The sequence below is a fragment of the Myotis brandtii genome, unplaced genomic scaffold, assembly GCF_000412655.1.
Source record: "Myotis brandtii unplaced genomic scaffold, ASM41265v1 scaffold151, whole genome shotgun sequence".
Taxonomy (NCBI): Eukaryota; Metazoa; Chordata; class Mammalia; order Chiroptera; family Vespertilionidae; genus Myotis; species Myotis brandtii.
In genome coordinates this window covers 3734016-3755877 of record NW_005355461.1, presented here as the reverse complement: position 1 = coordinate 3755877, position 21862 = coordinate 3734016, and the positions used below count along the sequence as shown (strand labels likewise).

General features: G+C 37.4%; 1 protein-coding gene across 1 annotated transcript; it reads right to left on the bottom strand.

Annotated features, from left to right (window-relative positions):
- Nucleotides 1-10904: 10904 nt before the first annotated feature.
- Nucleotides 10905-21860, bottom strand: IRAK1BP1 (interleukin-1 receptor-associated kinase 1 binding protein 1; the record flags this gene model as incomplete). The annotated part of the gene is made up of 4 exons (XM_005861464.2): nucleotides 10905-11412; nucleotides 11516-11646; nucleotides 16851-16916; nucleotides 21756-21860. Coding segments are annotated over 4 exons (633 nt in total), but the record flags the coding sequence as incomplete, so codon positions are not given.
- Nucleotides 21861-21862: the final 2 nt, after the last annotated feature.

Genomic DNA, 21862 nt, shown 5'->3' with positions numbered 1-21862 from the left:
AAGCCATTTAATGCATAGCTTCCAGATAAGCTGTGTCTTGTGACCATAACCTGATTGTAATAAGTGGGAGATCTGAATCCTTAGAAAAAGGAGTTCCGACGCTTTTGTTGCAACAAACTATAAATTGCGAGTTGAGTTGAAATGTGTTAATTACTAATAAAAAGTATTAAACTTTGTGCTTTTCCAGCGGCCATCTAAGAAATGCTAATTCAGTAAGTGAACCAGTAAGAAGTGAAGACCAAAGAGCATTTGAGAGGGTAGGTCTTTATAATTTAACTAGAGGCCCGGTGCATGAAAATTCATGCACTGGAGGGGGGGTTCCTCAGCCCGGCCTGCCCCCTCTCACAGTCCGGGAGCCCTCAGGGGCAGGAGGCAACCTGGCGATCAGGAAGGCGACACCCCCATCACACCTCTGCTGCTGCCACTGCTGGCAGCGCAAGCCTCTGCTGGCCCTGGTTACCTGAGCCTCGGGCGGCCCTGGGCGGCTGGGGGGCTGAAGGGACTGGGGGACTCTGGAGGCAGGTGCACGGAGCAGCCAGGCCCACCGCCCCAACGGGGCTGAGGAGACTGGGCACCGCCATCTTATGGCTGTGAGTGCCATCTTTGAGGGCATGGCACTCAATTAGCATATTCCCTCTTTATTGGCTGTGGGCGCCACCATTTTTGAGGGCGGGACAATTAGAATATTCCCTCATTGGCTGTGGGTGCCTCCATCTTTGAGGGTGTGGCAGTCAATTAGCATATTCTCTCTTTATTGGCTGCGGGCGCTGCCATCTTTGAGGGCGGGGTAGTCAATTAGCATATTCCCTCTTTATTAGATAGGATATGTTAGGATTGCTGGAGGAGTTATGCCACCAAAAATTGTGGAATAGAGAATTTCAAAACTCCAGCCTTCCACTAAACTGTCAGAATCAACTTTTTCTCATGAAAAACTACCAGGGGAATGTTGAATAAAGAAAGAAGCTGCTAAATTTCAATAAGAAAGTTAAGTTGTTTTAGCTTATCCACCATTCCCCACTCCCTTTCTGGCGATACAGCAGGGACCGAGAGGATGGCAGCTTGCATTCCTAGTACTTGAGTGAGGAACTATATGGATTTTGTTCTAAAAGAATTGTCGTTTTGACCTTTCTGGTGGTTCCCGAAGGGGTTAGTTCTGGGGCTTGCCTTTGTTTCACTGCTGAAGTGGCCACAACAGATGGTACGAGCAGCAGACAGACCATAAAACTTGGGAGGAAGGTATTACATGGGAGAAGGGAGTCTGGGTGTCTGACCACCAATAACCCTGATGTGCAAAAAACAGACATTTGATTTTGGAAAACTGAAAGTATCAAACAAGTTTAATGTGCTGGATATGATAATACCAAAATTCAGATAATGGCTTATCTTTAAAATTAAGATTCATTTCAGACAAGACTTTTTCAAAAGTTACCCTCTGTGTTAACCTTTCCATAATTCTAGTTAGGTGAAAGGCAAGTTAAGAGTCATACTTCCTTGAGTTTTGAGAAAAATTTTCAATGTTCTTTTACAAATTATTAACATAGGGGTTAGCTAATAAATGTACTAGTTTGTTGATTCCTAGTTAAAGCAAGTATTTTTAAATTTAGAGGAAATGTTTAAAATTATATTACAAATGAATTTTTTAAACATTTCATATGACTCAAACATTTTGAGTTAGTGTAATATTGCAATTACAAATATAGATTCTAAATTCTGTCATCTTGTGGTTACGAAGAAGCAGCTAAAACATGTCAAAAGACAGAAGAGTATATCATTTGCTAACTTCCTATTCTTCCTATTTTACTTACTATTGTACCTAATATCGGGATTTTCCCAAGAAATCTAAGAAATGCCATTTTTTTCACTTCTTTAATAGAAATAATTAAACTATTCCTAGAGAAAAACAGGAGTGTGATTTTAAATATGTGTCAGTTTGTTCTCATCATTTTTGTCTAAACTCTCCCAGACTCATTACGGTATAATAGACAAAAATTGTTTGGATTAAAGGTGTATAACATATGGTTTGATATATACATTGTAAAATTATCGCAATCAATTCATTAATTCATTACCTCAACCTAGTTATCTTACTTTTTGGTGTAGTAAGAACACTTAAGAGCTCTCTTACTAAATTTCAACCACACAATTCAGTATTATTAAAGATAATCACTGCCATAATATTAGAGCCCCAGAACATACTCATCTCATAAGTGAAAGTTTGTACCTTTTCCCCCAATTCCTGCTCCCTACCGGCCCTTGAAACACTGTTTTATTGTCTGGTTCCACAAGTTTAACTTTGTTAGATTCCACATTTAAGTGAGATCATACAGTATTTGTCTTTTTCTGTCTTATTTATATCACTTCGTCTAATGTCTTCAGATTCATCCATGTGTCACAATGGCAAGGTTTCTTTTTTTTTTATTGATTTCAGAGAGGAAGTGGGGGGGGGGGAGAGAGAGAGAGAAACATCAACGATGAGAGAGAATCATTGATCAGCTGCTTCCTGCACACCCCCCACTTGGGATGAGGCCGCAACCTGGGCAAGTGCCCTTGACTGGAATCAAACCTGGGACCCTTCAGTCCACAGGCCAACACTCTATCCTCTGAGCCAAACCAGCTAGAGCCAGTGTTTCCTTTATAATGGCTATGTAATATTCCACTGTATATATGTACCACATTTTTTTATTCACTCATCCATGGATGGACACTTAGGTTGTTTCCATGTCTTGGCTGTATTGAATAACTAGAGGCCTGGTGCACAAAATTAGTACATGGGGGGGGGCGGGGTCCCTCAGCCCAGCCTGCACCCTTTCCAATCCGGGAGCCCTCGGGGGATGTCTGACTGCCGGTTTAGGCCCCATCCCGCAGCCAGGGCCTAAACCAGCAGTCGGACATCCCTCTCGCAATCCGGGACCGATGGCTCCTAACCGCTCGCCTGTCTGCCTGCCTGATCACCCCTAACCACTCTACATGCCTGCCTGATTGCCCCTAACTGCCTCTGCTTGACAGCCTGTTGCCCCCTAACTGCCCCCCTTGCGTTATTTGAGGTATTTTAGGTTGAGGAAGAAGGCCACGGATATGGAGGGACAAGTTTATCTTTACTCATCAAGGTTAGTTTTGATTTGGTTTGTGTTTTGTCGGCTGCTTCTTTATCTCTGTTTTGGTTGAAGTTATGTTTCCTCCCTTTGTTATTACCCATTCTTCTATTTCTTTAGGTATTTTTGTAGCTATTACACAATTTAGGTTTACATCTGTATATTTATAATCCTTCAGTTACTGTTGACTCTACCAGAAATGGATTTTTCTCTCAAATGTAGCAGAAGCTCTGTAATTAAATCTTCCCTCCTTATCTTTTTCTGGGGGAACAGGGGAAGGTCATCTAATTTATTGAGCTTATTACAATACTCTTCAACAGTATTTGATCTGAATACTTAAAATTTGCCATTAGCTTTAACAACAGAAACTCGTAAAAATCTTTAAAAAGTAGCCTGAGCACTGATGGCAAATGGGGGCTCAAGACAATTTTGGAGAAAATGAGGTCACTTAATACCCTTAGATGAAAAAGTAAGATTTCTGAAATATAATTACTTTTTAGCTTTATCATTTTAGGAATAGATACAATGAAGATGAAGAAATCTTTGCTTTGCATGTATTGAATTGTGAAACACTCAATGTATTTAAAATTTTTATTTTATTTAGTTGACATTCAACTTTGATTTATACTTCACCCCCTACTCCAGTATGGAATGTAATACCTTAGACCAGTGGTTCTCAACCTGTGGGTCGCGACCCCTTTGGGAGTCAAATGACCCTTTCACAGGGGTAACCTAAGACCATCGGAAAACACATATTGAATATATAATTACATATTGTTTTGTGATTAATCACTATGCTTTCATTATGTTCAATTTGTAACAATGAAAATACATCCTGCATATCAGATATTTACATTACGATTCATAACAGTAGCAAAATTACAGTTATGAAGTAGCAACGAAAATAATTTTATGGTTGGGGGTCACCACAACATGAGGAACTGTATTAAAGGATCGCGGCATTAGGAAGGTTGAGAACCACTGCCTTAGACTTTTCACGATTGATTTAGCATAAACTATAAAAAATTTATTTTCATGCTATTTAATTGTGCTAGAGTTGACTTATTTGAATCATTATACTAATTTTTAAAAAATGGAGTTACAGTAAATATGACTAATTCAACAAAAGGAAACAGCATATGTTTTTGTATTAGCTACAAATTAATTAATTGTTACCAAGTACAGATATGGTTTTCTAAAATAGCCTTTGAAAGTAAAATTAATGCTAATGGAAACAAATTCAATTTAAGCATCTGACAGCCAGCTTTTCCTCTTCCTTAAGCCTTTTACTAGCCAGATACTGGGAAAACAAATGTTTAAAACATAGCCCTACTCTTGAGGTATTCATAGTCTTATGTAGACAGATAAATTAAAAATGGAACCGCCTTTTGACCCAGTGATTCCACTTCTGGAAATATATCTGAAGAAATCCAAAACACTAATTCGAAAGAATATGTGCATCCCTATGTTCACTGCAATGTTATTTACAATAGCCAAGATCTGGAAGCAGCCCAAGTGCCCATCAGCAGATGAGTGGATTATAAAGCTATGGTACATTTACATGGTGGAATACTACTCGGTCATAGAAAAGAAGGAAATCTTACCTTTTACGACAGCATGGATGGACTTGGAGAGCATTATGCTAAGTGAAATAAGCCAGTCACAGTCAGACAAATACTATATGATCTCACTGACATGCAGAATCTAATCAAAATAATTTAACAAAATAGAAACAGAAGCATAGATACACAGAACAGACTGACAGCTGTCAATGGGGAAGAGGGTGGGGGAGTGGAGAGAGTTGGGTGAAAAAGATGAAGGGATTAAGCAAAAATCCTATCTAATAATAGACAAACATGGTAATTGACCATACCTTCGCTATGCCTCCCATTGGCTAATCAGCGAGATATGCAAATTAACTGCCAACAAAGATGGCGGTTAATTTGCATACATAGGCGCGAAGCAGCGGAGCGAAGACTGAAGGCGGCTCTGGCTGGAGCGAAGGCCTGGGTCCCGGGTGCCGGAGGAAAACCAGTGCCGGCAGCCAGGGGAAGGGAAGGCCTATTGCACGAATCTTTTCGTGTAACAGGCCTCTAGTAAAAAAATAAAACACAGACACAGACAACTGTAAGGTGATAGTTAGAGGGAGGAGGGAAGAGGGCAAAGGGAGGCTAAATGAGGACAGAAAGAGAGTTTACTTTGGGTGATGGGCACATGGTGCAGAGTGCAGATGATGTTTTGTTGAGTTGTAGACTTGAAACCTATATGGTTTTGTTAACCAATATCACCCCAATAAATTCAATAAAAATAATTACAATATATGAATGTGATCAGGTATGTATGAAAATATTGAAGCTAATTACCTGAATTTGACTTGTTGCCAAAAAATTGTTTATAGAAGGGAAGGAGCAGAGGGTAAGTGATAGAACCTCTATATTAAAACACTTACACACATGGTACTTGGAGTATTTTTTAAAAATTCAGGAATTGTAATCTTTTTTCATGATCATTTAGATTAGCACTTTCTCCTGCCATCTGGAATTTTCATCTCTTAGTGTGTAAACTAATTTTAGTTTTTGGTTCACTTTTGTCTGTTATTAATGTACTGAGTATATGAAACACTGATAAATCTTCAACCCTGTGTAGCAAGTAATATGTTTTGCTTAGTCTTTCTGTGTGTTTTTTTTTTCTCACTGTTATAATGGGACCAATTTACATCTGAAGTCCAAAGCCAGCATTTGTTCATTTTGATGTGGGATCATCCACAAGCGACATGACTATCTGGGAGTAACTGCTGGTTGGGAAGTTGAAGCCAGAGCTCCAGAAGAATGGCTGAAACAGAACTATCCTCCGATAACCAGGCGATAAAGGGGTATTATTTTTTTTAATAAAAATAGTACAAATAATTCCCGTTGGAAATTATTACCTCATCCTGAGAGTAGTGTTTGACTTGGATTACCCACTGTGAATTCTAGTCTTTTAACATTACTGAACATGTTAAAGTAATTTAGGCCACATTAGATTATGAGTAGAAGCTATTTGCATAAAAAACTGATAAATATTTGTTATTGTTTATTTTTATTGATTTTTAGAGAGAGAGGAAGGGAGACAGAAACATTGCTGTGAGAGAGAACACCGATAGGTTGCCTCCTGTATGTGCTCTGACTGGGGAATCAAACCCGCTATTTAGGTATGCCCTGACCAGGAATTGAACCCACTATCTCTTGGTGTACTGGACTGGACAATCCTCCAACCAATTGAGTCATCCAGCCAGGGCTATTCATGTTATTTTAATTAAACTACAATTGACTGTTAAAGAATGTGGGGGTTAGGGATACCAACCACCTCCCACCACACAGTGAAAATCCACATATAACTTTTGACTCCCCAAAAACTTTGTTGTCCCTTAGCATCCACTGAGGATTGGTTTCAGGATTTCTGAGGATGCTCAAGCCCCCTATAAAGGATGGCATGGCCCTCTACATTTGTGGATTCCAAACTGCTGAACAAAACAGTAGAGGTATTTATTGAAAAAAATCCACATATAAGTGGGTCTGCATGATTCAAAACGTGTTGTTCAAGGTTCAACTATAATACATACAGTTTTTTTCTGGAATGAATAATAAAGCATTTTCCTTCCATATAATTTTATAATATAGGTATCATAATCCCACTTTGACCTAATAATTCACATTTTTATTTCTTTAAGCCAGTCAGAAGAATTCCTTACTATCAAATTCTCATCAAGTCTGACAGAATTGGAATAACCTTGACTACATTCCTGGGGAGGACATAACAGTTATAGGATATGACGTACAGCATCTTAAGTTACAAATTATTTTTACAGGTCTTATTTACATTGAACTCAAATTACCTGTCAAATAAGAATACTGATAAAAGTAAGGTATATTGCTACTACCAAAAAAAAAAAAAGTAATTTAGCATGTAACTAAATAAAATCCTAAATTTATATCAACCAAAGGACTTACATGCAAGCATATAGGCCTAACCAATGGACACAGACAACAGGGGGGTGAGGGCATGCATGGGGGGGAGATGGGGGATAATGTGGGGATAAGGACACATATATAATAACTTAATCAATCAATCAATAAATAAATTTTACAGTTAAAAAAATCCCAAATTTTATCAGTAGTATTTAGAAACCTTATTTAAATAGTATTTCCTTTTATAAAGGAGCTTAGAATATAGTGGTTTCGTTTCAAATATCCTAATTAGAATTTTTTTTTTTTAAAGAAAACAACAATTAGAATTTACTGCTTTTTGGGAAGATTTTTTAAAAATATATATTTTTATTGATTTCAGAGAGGGAGATATAGAAACAACAATGATAGAGAATCATTGATCGGCTGCCTACTGCATGCCCCCTACTGGGGATGGAGCCCACAACTCGGGCTTGTGCCCTGACTGGGAATCGAACCCTGACCTCCTGGTTCATTGGTTGATGCTCAAACACACAGGCTGGATTGGAAAGATTTTTTAAAAGGAGGTTCAGAAGAAAGGAATTTTGTTAGGATTGAGTTCAGGATAGGTTTATTCTAGCAGGCTTTGTGGCACAGGTCCACTAAGTAATTCATTGTGAGATTCCAGTATATGCCATGTGTCAGAAATTAAATTGCCATCAACTGTCCACAAAATGTGATACATCCTTAATACACAGGGTATCATACGTAAACCAGTCCAGACTGAAGAATTTTCTTAGCTGCTCTATAGAATTGTATGACTGTCCATTTTACATAATTATTTTTTGAAGCAACATCTTTAAAAATTTTTGTAAATTCTAAAATGTGTTTGAAAACTTAAAATCAAATTTGTATTCTTTCATACTAATTTGAAACATACAAATATGATAGAACCAAGAATATAATGAAGCCACGGCTAAGAAAAATCTAGCCATATGATTAAATTTTTGAGTGTAAAGATTTTTTTTCCTTTATGTACAGCTCCAATTGCACTTTTCTACCCAACTAGATAAATAAAAGCTAAGATATAATTTAACATTGCTTTGAAATAAAAATTCAAATTCATTATATCTTAAACTGTTTTTCTTATAACCTTATTTTTAATCTGGCTAAAAATTCATCTTAACGTTAGACTTAGAAAAGTCAAATTAAAAAATAATATGTTTTTATTCATTTCAGAGAGGGAGAGATAGAAACATCAATGATGAATCATGGATCGACTGCCTCCTTCACACCCCCTATGGGGATCTAGCTGGCAACCCAGGCATGTGCCATGACCTCCTGGTTCATGGGTTGATGCTCAACCAGAGCTACACTGGCCAGGGCAGAAAAGCCAAGTTTTGACAATAATCAGAGAATGCAGTTGATAATGGCTACCATGTACTGAGTGGCTGCATTATTTTCATGGTTTTATGTTTTATCAGCTTTAATCTTATAGTAGTACGTACTGTTAGTTTCATTTCATTAGTGAGGAAAGAGAAGCTTAAAGAGATTCAAGTGCCTTGCGAAGTTTGCAAAACTGGTAAATTTGCTCAGCAAATACTTGAGAACTTACTCTGGATTGGCCCTGACACTGTTAGGTCTGAGAATGCAGCCATAAACAAGAAAGACAGGATCTCCATTCTAAGGGAGCTTTCACGGTAAATTTGCTCAGCAAATACTTGAGAACTTACTCTGGGTTGGCCCTGACACTATGTTAGGTCTGAGAATGCAGCCATAAACAAGAAAGAAAGGATCTCCATTCTAAGGGAGCTTTCACTCTAGGAGTAAAGTCAGGATTTGAACATACTGGTGTCAGATTCTAAAACTTTTCATCTTAGCTTTCATATTCCCTTCCTGCTAAGAACATTACAGAAGAGATGGATAAAACTTCCAGTGTAACTTAAGAAAGGTGGGGATGGAAACTATATACAGTAGGTCCTCAGGTTACGTTGGAGATCTGTTCCTACGGCACGACGTAAGTGATTTTCGCCGTAAGTCGGAACCCACCTACATAAGCACCTATGTCACTCACATGGAGCACATACACAGCAGTAATGAAGTGAAACAATAAAAAAAATTTAGAAGAAAGGTAACAATTCCTGACCTTTACTTGTGGTAAATAAATAATAAAAAACATAAAGCACATATGTACATACGTCGAAATGATGGAACTTTTTTTTTATAAATAAACCAGTGGCCCAGTGCATGAATTCGTGCACATTGAAAGGGAATTAGAATATTTTAATACCATTATTTGCTCTTTCTCTATAATAGAAGTGTCAGAGATTAGAGAAAATTAGAAAAATGTATATAAAAGTAATATATAAATTTATTAATAAACAACATGATATAACAAGAACAAACATATGATATAAAAACAACAAAAACGTGATATAAAAACAACATTGATACAGCTGATTCTGTGAGGGATGGGGCTTCCACTGCCCTTCTGTCTGGGTCCTGGGTGTGGGTATCTGGCTCCCCACTCCCTCCTGTCAACAGTCTGGGCCAGCGCCTGTGGGGACAGTGTCAAGCCCCCACCAGCACCGTGAGACCCAGAGTCAAGTCCCCACCCACCCGCGCACAACTCGATACACGCAGCCCCGCCCACTCGCACGCACGCGCCTCACCCCGCAGGCAGCCCTGCCCACCCGTGTGCGTCTCGAAATCACGTGAGACCCAGACCCACCGGCGCCTGCGTCAAGCCCCCCCCCCCCCCCGTGTGCCCGCAAGGCTCCCCTGAGTCCTGGAGTCCCGCCCCATGGGGCCAGCACCACACGGGACTTCCCCGATGCACCTCCTGGTCAAGTCCCTGCTGGCACCCGTGGGGATGCAGTGTCAAGTCCCAGCCCACCCGTGCGCACCTGCTGAGCACGCAGCCTCCTGGTGATTGGTCATTACGATGTGACAGCGTCACGACCACAGGCTTGGACTGCCTGTACTGGAATATGTTGTTGTAGGGAAGAAATATGGGCATATAGGTATCAAGATATGTCAAAAGAAAAACTTTGGGACCTGAGCTGAATGGTGGGGAATGGAAAGTCTATGTAGATAATGTGTAATTCAATAGCAATGTCATGTACATGGTTACATCTCAAATAGCCTAAGTAGTATCTCAGTGTATAACCCTGCACTGTTCAACATGGTGACCATTAGCCACTAATGGCTTCAGAGTACTTGAAATGTGGCTAGTAAAACCAAGGAATTGAATTTTAAGTTTTTTAAAATTTTAATTTGAAAACAGATAGTTGACCCAGTTGCTAGATCTTTTAAGCATATTTGGAACAACTTGGGTATGTGAATGTATTGTTTAAACTAAACTTTAGGAAACTTAAAAATAGATAATATATTTCTGGTGAAAATTTAGAATCTGAATTGAAATGTGCTATAAGATATTCACTGAATTTTGAAGACTTAGTATAAAAGTAAATATAAAATACCTGTTAATTATTTTTAATATATTGATTACATAATAAAATGATAATATTTTGGATATACTTTGTTAAATAAAATATTAAAATTAGTTCCAACTGTTTTTAAAATTTTTTAAAACTGTGTCTACTAGGGAATTTTAAATTACTTATGTGGCTTGCATTATATTTGTATTGGAGAGTGCTGGCATAATCAAAGAAGCTCTGATGAAGAGAGTCTGGTCCATATATTACCTTTTATTTCTAGTATCAAAATATTTTCATAATATACTTCCTTATCCTTTTATCAAAAGTTATGTTTTGCTTTTCATTCTTTCTATTAATGTTAATGATCATGCTAATAACTGTCAATATTTCTTCTCATAGTAGAAATATAGAAGTTACTTACACATACACTAATATAAATTCAGTATATATAAGTGTGCACATATTTATTTCCAAAGAGTATTTCCCACAGTAAGATTTTCAAAATAGAAAGTAAACATAAGTATTCTGTGGAACTATATTTAAGGATTCACAGATTTTGGGGAGAAAACACTTTATAGTACATTTTGGGACACCCTGTGTATATATACTCAGGACAAAAGCAAACATTATAAAAAGTATAAAAATAGACAAAAAGATATAAACACAATATATATTGGTTGGAATTTCAGAGATGTTTTTTTTTTCTTCTCTTTTCCCTTTACTTCAAAAGTTAAAAATACTTTTGAAGCAGCATATATTGTTGCACTTTTGATTTTTTGTTGTACAGTTAATGAACTTGAGAGTTTGGATGACTGGTGATCATCTATTTGGCCTTCCCATTCTTTCGTTTCTTCTTCTTTGATTAATAAAGGTTTTCCTAGAGTTTGGCCAACAAGGTTACAGACTTCTTGAGCTTTGCGCCATGCATTCTCAACAGCAACAAGACAGGCTTGCCGTCTTAGAAATGAAATGCAGAGATTATTAATATGACATTCAATGAACTGTAACACTGAAGAGTTTTGTTTAATTAATTGATAATTTAAAGATGTGCTGAACTTACCGAAGATTTTCAACAGAACCTGGAGTATGATAGAACTGGGGTTGACTGATAACAACAGAGCTATCTAGTTTTTCAACAAGAAAGTTACAAATATTTTGCATTTTTCCAAATTCAGCAAATGTAATGCAGACCTGCAAATGAAATGACACTTGAAATTATTTTCATGCCTGATACATTATTTCAAAATTTTCTCTAAATTAGAGTTTAAAAAGTAAAGCCATATTACACTGAGGTCATTTTACAGTATGTAACAGATATAAAAAGCCTAGCTGATACTTATAACTAAATTATTTTGTTATTAAATTTATTTTTGCTTATGAATTATATCTAATATTAACTTGAATATTTAAAAATACATTTTAAACCAGTCAGGGACTTTTTTATGAAAGAGAAATGGAGGTTTTCCCCCTTCAACTTTATTATTTGGCTGAATTCTAACTCTGATAATTTTTCATGACTCTTTAGTCGAATCTATGCCATTAACTTTCTGATTAGCAGTAATTACATCATAGTTCACTTCACTGCTGTCAGTGAGGTAGGTATGTTTCTTCTTCCAGTAGTTATTTTCAGATTTATATGTGGAAACATCTATTTCATTATGTCCCCTTTCTTTAAATATGTGGGAGGAATCCCTATATTTAGCAAGACTTAAAACTATAGTCTTAAAAACCTTTTTAAGGAAGCAGACTAAACCTTTCTTTTAAGGAAAGTTTACACAAGCTTAATATGTAAAACAAAAAAGTACAGGTACTGGACAGAAGACAGGAGTAGCAAAGAGAGAGAGGGGTGACCTGACCTTCCGAGTCATCTTATACAATGCAGAACAGTTGCCTTTAATCATAAATGCTATCCAGTGAAGACTATGATCTGTCTGATTTCAGTTCTAAGTAAATAAGGTATTTTATAATCATTTTGTCAACTTCTATTATTTTAAAAAGCTTACTGGGATTTTGATTGGGACTATAATGAATCTATATATATTTAAGGAAGAACTGATATCTTAATGATATTGAGATTTCCAAATCACTAACAAGGTATGTTTCTCCATTAGTTAGGTCTTCTTTTATTTCTCGTAGCAATGATTTGCAATTTCCAGTTATAGCTCTTCCACATTTTAAAAATCAGACTCATCCCTAGGTATTTTATATTTTTGCTGCTTATCAATTCTAATAGCTCTTTTGTAGGTTCCATCAGATTTTCTACATAGATGGTCATGTTATCTATGAATAAAGACAATTTTACTTCTCACTTTCTATTCTGGATGCCTTTTATTTCTTTTTCTTGCCTGACTGCTTTAGCTAGAAAATTTCAAGTACAATGTTGAATAGAAGTCATGAAAGTAGCTATGTTTGTCTTGTTCCTGATTTAGGCACAAGTATTTAGTGTTTTTTCACCATTAAATATGTAGATTTTTCATAGATTTTTTTTATCAGTTTGAAGAAGTTCCCTACTATTTTAGCTTGCTGAGAATTTTTTATTAGGAATAGATATTGGATTTTTGTTAAATGCATTTTCTGCATCTATTGAGATGATCATATGGTGTTTCTTTTTTAATATATTACTGTAGTAAATTAGATTAGCCTGTACTAGCTATATTAAAGTACAAAACAGATTGATATTATCATATAAATGCTTTCATATCTCTGGTCAAGAAGAATCCCCATTAGTTTAGCATTTCAGTAATAAAGTAGAAACTGAATTCCAAAACAGGTGAGATTTTAAGTGCTTTTAATAAATTCATCTCCTGGATAAATCAAATCTCGGCTATTGGAATGTTCTGCATATAAGCCTTCTGAATTATAATTGCTAACCTATATTACCATAAAGTAACGGGCCAAAATCCTCCCTAAAAGTATGTGTAGTTCTAATTTCCAAAAAAAGGCAGGCAGATAAAACTGAACAAACTAAGTCTAGTGGGCTAGACACCTTTCAATCCCAGGCAAGGTTCTAGAACAGAGTATTTTAAAATTTAGTTTATAAGAAATAAGAAAAGGAAAAAAAAAAGATTTCTATCAAAGGAAAGAAAATAGGGCCTTTGGTTCATTTTGATCCCTTGCCATAGGCCTCAGCACTTTGCATATTTTCTTTTCTCTTTGGTACTGACTGCCATAACCTATTTTTGTCTTCCCCCTCAGTCTCCCTGGCTTCCTTGTTCCTGTCTCTGAAGAAATGCATACAGGGCTTCCTCCAGGTAGGCCTTTGTGACTAACAGTATAAGGACACAAGAATTTAAGACTGAAATCTTGCAAGGTCCTTAGAATCATACATTCAAACTCTAATTACCGAGTTTCTTGCTGAGACACTAAGTAGAAAACTCATCTGACTTCTAACTTTGCTTTTACTCTTGAGAGTGAAATTCACCAACTCTATACTGTTCTTTTAATCTCTACCTTCTGAATCACTGCCAAATTATTTCTTTCCAAAGGCCAATATATTGAACATGTAAATTTGAAATCATTAAGAACAAATGAAGATGTACTAAATTTGACTTCCTAGTTGGTAAATCACCAGAGAAATACCATAGCCATAGGGGGTTTTCCTTTTACCTATATATTCATACAAGCCTTAGGATATACTGACATACAGTCTTCATGGCAACATTGTTGCTTACGGTCATAGTTGATTAATGCTACTCAATATTTTAATTAATTACATAGATAGAACACTGATGATCAAGTCAGCAGTTGAGATAAAGCTGGCAGTACTAAAAAAACACGGCTTGATAAAATTGAGATTTAAAAACGATCCCAATAGGCTGGAAATATAGATCAAATAATCTATGGATAAAATCATCCGGAGATAAGTGTAAAATCCTATAATTCATTTTAAAACAGCAATAACAAAGTGTAAGATAGGAGAAACATGACTTAAAAGCAGCATGTGAGAAAGACACTTTTTTTTTTAGCTGTAATGGTTAACTAAAGGAGTTTCTCATACAAGAAATGGCCAAAGAAACTGGGGATCTCATCTCTAGAGAAGAAAAAAGTAGCATCAATATGATACTGAACTGCAAGTGTGGGCTTCAAGGAAGAAGAATTAGCGTTGCTTTGTTCTTGGAGAGGTATACTACTTATAAAAGAGGAGTACTAATAAGTCAATTCTGGCTTAATGTCAGAAAATGTTGTATTTATTAGATGTCTGAAAATGGAATGGGCCTTTTATATTCATGCTTGTCTATGTATAAAGTATTCCACAATAAAAATTAAGAGTTAAAAAAAATTAGATGAGAAAATGTATGGAAAACACCTGACAATGGGAAACATGCAATGAAAAGGAGAGGGGAAAACTGTCTGAGTGGTTATACTGCTTTTTCTATTCAAAAGACATTTACTCAGTCTTTTATATCCCAGGCTTTTAAAATCCCTTCTAACATTGAGATTATGTAGATATATGAACTACAAAGCCAATGTTTTTAATCCAAATCCCCTCCTTACACAAAACCACCATTCATCCACCTTTAAAGACGTCACTTAAATAATTTCTAACTTTCCATCTTCTTATCTTTATAGATAGAGGCCTGGTGCATGGATTCGTGCACCGGTGGGGTCCCTCGGCCTGGCCTGTGCCCTCTCGTAATCGGGGACCCCTCAGGGGATGTTGGACTGCCGGTTTCGGCCCGATCCCCGCAGGCCAGGCCAAGGGACCCTACTGATGCACGAATCTGTGCACCAGGCCTCTAGTATGCACATAAGATCTTTGGTTAATCTCTTCCCATCCTCCCCGCTTTCCACTTCCCTCTAAGATTCATTAGTTTATCCCATGTTTCTATGCCTGTGTGTTGAATGTCTGCCGCCTGGTGGTCAGTGTGCATCATAGCTACCAGTTGAACAGTTGCTTAGGCTTTTATATCTATCTATATAATCTATCTATATAAAAGGCTAATATGCAAAGTGTCCCCTCGGGAGTTTGACTGGGAGACCGAGTGTTTGATTGCTCACTATGATGTGCGCTGACTACCAAGGGGTGGCATGGAACGAAGGAAGGCCCAGCTGGCAGCTGGCAGCCGGCAGCCGGGGAAGGAAGGCCCCAGCTGGCAGCTGGAAGGCCCCGATCGGCCCTGATTGCTGGCCTAGGGACCCTACCTGTGCATGAATTTCATGCACTGGGCCTCTAGTATATAGATAAGCAGCAGCAGCATGGTAGGTGGAAGGATAAAGAATCTTTAGAGTGCCTTTCAGGATGAAAGTTTCAGATATTACATGAAAAGTAATGTTCTACCATCTAATCTTAATGTATATATTTAACTGTCCATGAGAATCTTGGTATATGTAAGACATTAGATATTACTTTTCACGACATCCACATCCATAAAGCCACACATTGTTCTTTACCTTGTGAGCCCAACATCCTGGTTTCTGCTGACTGCTGAGGCTGACTTAAGGGCAAACATGTACTAAATTGTGTGATATGAGTTCTGTGTACCAGGGGGCCCTATACAAAATATAATCAGATTCTCTCTTAAGAAATTTGAGTACAAGATATTAAAAAGGTAAGTACAGCAGAAGGAAGATGAGCAGAGTTTAGCCAAGTTCTCATTTAGCCACACCTTATAATAAAACAAGTAGCTCTAATGTACTTTCTGTACATTAAATGATAATTTACTTTCTGATAATAAAATATTATCTGCCTGAAGGTATGGCTAGGTTATTTCTTGAGTATTTTCCACCTCTATGGACAAAGATTCTCTGACTAGATAAGTAAGATTCCACTCTAACCCCATTCTTGTTTCCTGTGGCAAGGCAGCAAGCATGCACCAAGCACATACCCCAGGATGTTCCTAATCAGAAACAGACAGCAGTCTTGTAACCTAATCACAACTATAACATACTCTGATTCATAAATTCTGATCATAAAATCTTTAAAGATCAGTAAAAAGTATACACAGTTGTAGGAAATAAATGTTATCATTGAGTATACAAAAATATTTTGTTCTTTCCACAACACAATAAAATTGCATTGTGAAACAAAAGAATGTTAAAAAAGTGTTTCAATCCTTTGTTATGACTTTATTAATTTGCTTTTTATCTAAAAAGAAATTTCTCTCTTGTAGTGTTTCCTGCTCACTATGTAATATTATAAAGTTTTATTCAGGTGGTAATTAACTGCTACTTCCCCCTTGCTATTTTTATTGCATTTCAAAACAACTTCTCTTGAGTATATCTCATTACATTTATTTTAAAAGCTCACAGATATGTAACACCAAAAATGATTTTGAGAAAACCTTTTATCAATACCATGAGAAACATTTCTCCTGTACATTTCAGTTCAAGAACAAAAATAAATGCAACTTATTCACACAAAGTCATGCTGTTTTCAATTATTTGTAAGTACATACCTCTGCTTCCATGTGATAAGCATTTTCCACTCTTCTAAAATCCTTTGTCACCGTTACATTTTCTGCCTGAAACAAAAAGTACAAGGGTATGATTACTAAATGTCTGGCAACTAAATGGAATTACTCTAAAGGAATGTTAGAGTTTTTTAAATATTTAATTTACAGTCTGGCCAGTGTGGTTCAGTGGATGGGCACTGACCTATGAACCAGGAGGTCACAGTTTAATTCCCAGTCAGGGCATATGCCTGGGTTGCAGGCTCGTTCCCCCGTGTGGGACATGCAGGAGGCAGCCAATCAATGATTCTCATCATTGATGTTTCTACTTTTCTCTTCCTCTCCCTGAAATCAGTAAAAAATATTTAAAAAATATATATTTAATTTACAAATAATTTAATATAAATGTACTGAGTATTTATAGTATGCAACTTTGGGCAAGTTACTGAACTTTTTTGAGTCTTAGTTTCTGCACTTATAAAATTACGTTAATACTAAGTATATATTACACAGAATTGTTTTGAAGATTTAATGACAAGTTATATATATAGCACTTGACACAGAGAAAATACTAAGCAAATGTAGATGCCATGCTATTTTAATATAAAAGATGCTATGCTATTTTAATATAAAAGTTTTCTAAAATATTGGACCCAGACCAGTTTTTGAAAATATTAATGCTTTATAAATCTCTGCATAAATTTCAGGTACACAATTTTGATAAAAATGTTAAATTTTTTATTTACTGTTCAAAATAGTTTTTAAAATTTAGTAAAATGAACTCTTTAGCTACTCTCATCTTTGGGGACAGGCATACCTTATGTTTTACAAAATTTTTGTATCCTTCAAAATATATGCTAAATAAATATAAAGATTATTATGCTCAATAATAATTTAATTATATGTTCTTTTTAAATTTTATTGATTTTAGAGAGAGAGAAAGAAACATTGGTTTGTTGTTCCACTTATTTATGCATTCATTGGTTGATTCTTGTGCCCTGACCAGGGATCAAATTAGAAACCTTGGTGTATGGGGATGACACTCTAACCTGAGCTACTTGGCTGGGACCTGATTATATGTTCTTTTGTAGGGGACCTACCTCCATCTGAATTTTAAGATATAAACTAAGTTCAATCAGTTTATATTATCCAGAAAAATTAGAAAAAGCTTTAACCCAAAAATGTGAACTAAAGTTCCAATTATAGCTCTAATGCCTGTCATTCTCATGAAAATATTTATGCATTTTTATGATAAAGACTAGAGGCCTGGTGCATGAAAATTCATGCACTAGAGGGGGGGTCCCTCAGCCCGACCTGCCCCCTCTCACAGTCCAGGAGCCCTCAGGGGCGGGAGGCGACCTGGCCATCAGGGGAAGGCGACGCCCCCATCACACCTCTGCTGCTGTCACTGACGGCAGCGCAAGCCTCAGCCGGGCCCTGGTTACCTGAGCCTCAGGAGGCCTTGGGTGGCTGGACAGCCACCATCTGAGGCTTGCCTGTGCCTCGGGGTCGGCCCTAGGTGGCTGGCGGGCTGAAGGGATTAGGGGACTCCGGAGGCAGGCACACAGAGTGGCCGGACCCACCTGGGGACAGGGCCGGCCTTGCCACGTGCCTGCTGCCCTGGCGGGGCCGAGGGGACTGGGCGCCACCATCTTGTGGCTGTGGGTGCTGCCATCTTTGAGGGCGGGGCAGTCAAATGGCATACTCCCTCCTTATTGGCTGTGGGCGCCACCATCTTTTGTGATGGTGTGAGGGTCAATTAGCATATTCCCTCTTTATTAGGTAGGATAATTGCTGACTGTAGAAAACTTAGAATGCAGATAAATTTAAAATGAAACTGTACTGTATTTCTTGTGTTCAGCTTTATTCACTTGATTAACATGAAACTTTTCTGTCACTTAATATTCTTTTATATTAGGGAAAAGGAGACATATGTAAAACTTTAGACAATAAATAAATTTAAAAATATATAACAAAATATTCTTTTATAACATAAACATATCTTCTACCAAGACATTAAAGCAGCAATATACTCTAGTGGTTAAGAGCATGTGGTCAGAGTTCTTGGCTGGAGTCTAAACGCTGCCACTTCCTATCTGTGTGACTTGAACAAGCTAATGCCAATAACTACTGTGATCCTGGGAGTTCTCATCTCTAAAGCAGCAACTAAACTGCCAGTCTCATATGACGGGAGTATCACATAGATAACATCTGTAAAAGGTCTAGCAATAGTAAAAAGTTTTTTATTATCAATAATATCCAAACTCCTCAGTATTGCACACAAGGCCTTCCTTCATGTTCTGTGTACAGCTTTCCTCTTCAGTCTTATCGCTTGATTCCCCTCCACTTTCCCTAAGCACTCCTGTGCCCTAGCCATAGGGAGCTGTGTATAGTGTTCTGAACACATACACTTGCTGCACTCTAGTGTGAAACTGGAATGCTTTCCTGCCAGCCACTGTTTAAGATCTGACACGTGTCATTTCCATTATGAAAGCTTTCTGGAATTCCTCAAGTAAAATGAACATTCTTTTCTTACACTACTATATTGTATCATGTACATACTTTCATCACAACATCTACTATGTATTAGTCTATTCCGATCGTGTGACTCCTTCAGCACAATACCGAAATTTTACTCATTCTCCATTTCTGGTGCCTAGCAACATGTTTAAGGCATCCATTACATGTTTATAGAAAAAAAATACAGTTATGAAGCTTACAGCCTGTGAGAGGAACATACAAGCCAGAAAACAAAAGAATTACACATTACACTAAGTGCTGTTTTAAATTGAACAGTGATAGGGAATGCCTAGTAAATGTCTGATGGTTGAATGAGTTCTGCTTAGAACTTTAAAATATTTTCCAAGAAAACCCTAAAAAATGAGGCTTATGCCTTCAGACATGAAGCTATGTGATCATGAAACTATATATGATCTGTAATATAGTTGAAGTCATTGTTTATGCTTCTCTCATATTTTTCTTTTATTCATTCAGAAACGATTTTCTGAGTATGCACTATGTGATATATATGAAGCATAACCCATGAATGCAAAGCAAACAAGGGGCAAAATGATCTCTTCTCTACAGAGGTTTAGAATATGGAGGAAAGACAAGTAAAGCAACACATATAATACAGAATGATAAGTTTTATTACAAGTGGGGAGTGGAGTGTGGCATGACAGGGACTACTGTTAGGAAAATAATGCCAAGGAGGTGAACTTGGGCTAGTCTTCGAAGAAAAAAAAAATGGGAGTCAGCTAGTAGTCAACCAGGAGAGAAGGATGACAGGAAATGATAGAGTTAGGCTCTATCTATAAAGCAAAGGAGTTTGGAATATGAGGAGCCCTTTAAACAGGGGAGTGATGTTTATAAACCCAAGATTCCAAAGTTTAAAATAAATAAAGGCTTTGTGAAGACCCATTATAATTCGTCCTGCAAAGTAATATAAATGATTTTTTTCATTACCTATTGAACAAATTACCTACATGACTGCTTTTCTCCATTAGCAGAGATAATTGGAAGATTACTGACCTTTGTATGTCTTGCCCTGAACACTGAATCTTAATATAATCTTAACTGTAACCTGGACATAGTAATTTATTTTGTTTTACATATTAGAAGTTACAGTCAGTGGGAGCAGTATACATTTTATGTAAGTAACTTAAGAATTAGGTATTATTCAAACAGGACTGCAGTGCTGGCAGCAGTTTTTCTCGGAAAATATTTCTCTACATATTAAATACATTAAATTCATTTTATTCACATTATTTTAATTGGCATTTGCATTCTTCTAAACTGAAAAATCATTTAGAGACATTCTTTTACAACTGATTTTAAAAATAACTCTATGTTTGTAAATGTAGTACAAGTATGTTTTCTCCTTAAAGTAAAAACTTGATTTTTCGGATGTGTCATTCCTAACAATAAACTGGAAGCACTTTCATAAACTCAGTGTTACCTTGGGTCAATCGCAACTATGGCCTTTAGGGTCCTATTCTGTAAAACGAAAGAATTGAGAGAGTTGACCCATTCATTCTATGGTTTCTGATTTTCTTTCATTCTAATTATCCTCCGCAGCCTGGCATTGTCGGAAGCAAGCTGTGTTTTGGTTTCAGGAATACAGGAGTTCAAATATCGCCTTGGCTGACGTTCAGAACATTACTTATTACTTAACCTCTTTAAATCTGGAAAATGAAGATATTAAAACCTGCCTAACAAGGCTGTTGTATGGATTAAACAAGGCTGCTTCATTTTTTTATTCTGTTTTTAAAAGTAGGCTTAAGGTTAGATTTATTTAGTGATTTCATAGACACCTGGTAAGTAGGGGTATTTTATATAGACGGCATCTACAATATAACAGCTTAATTTTTTAAAACTGAAAAATGTGGAGAAAACCTTTGAGTCTTCGAGGACCCCCTCACCCTACCCCCATTACTGTTTGCCCAAAATACTGAAGGACCTTTCCATGCGAAGCTTTCCGTGGCTGGGAGGAGGAAGCAGGTCATGCTTTCCACTTGCCAATTCCAAGGTGCCGCATCAGAACAAAAAACGATTCGGGTACAGCACACTTCTTAGGCAAGCACTGGTATCTCATGTTTCAAGTTTGACAGCTCATCATTACAAGGGTAAAAACCAAACTACGGCAGCAAATATCGCCATATAAAAAAAACCCTACTCAATTTGCATTCTCTCATTTTGGAAGTCACCGCAGCCAGTAATCACCTTCCTCAAGAAGGATGGGCTGAGGATTCACGCTGCCAGGTCCTGGCGCCTGTGATCCCGTTGCTACAAAGACGCCTCCGATGCTCAAGCCCCTCCACCCCCCGCTCCAGCCGCCATCGGGACCAGACGCTCTGCCATCTGTTGTCTGCGACCCGGGTTCCGACCCCTCCTTCCGCGCAGAGCTCTCACCTGCAGACCCTGCTGCTGGAGGCTCTGCGTGATGTAGTCCAGGCGGCGGCAGACGCTCTTCTTGGCCTCGGCCGCCGCCTCCTTGGTGCTGCTCACCCGCACGGCGA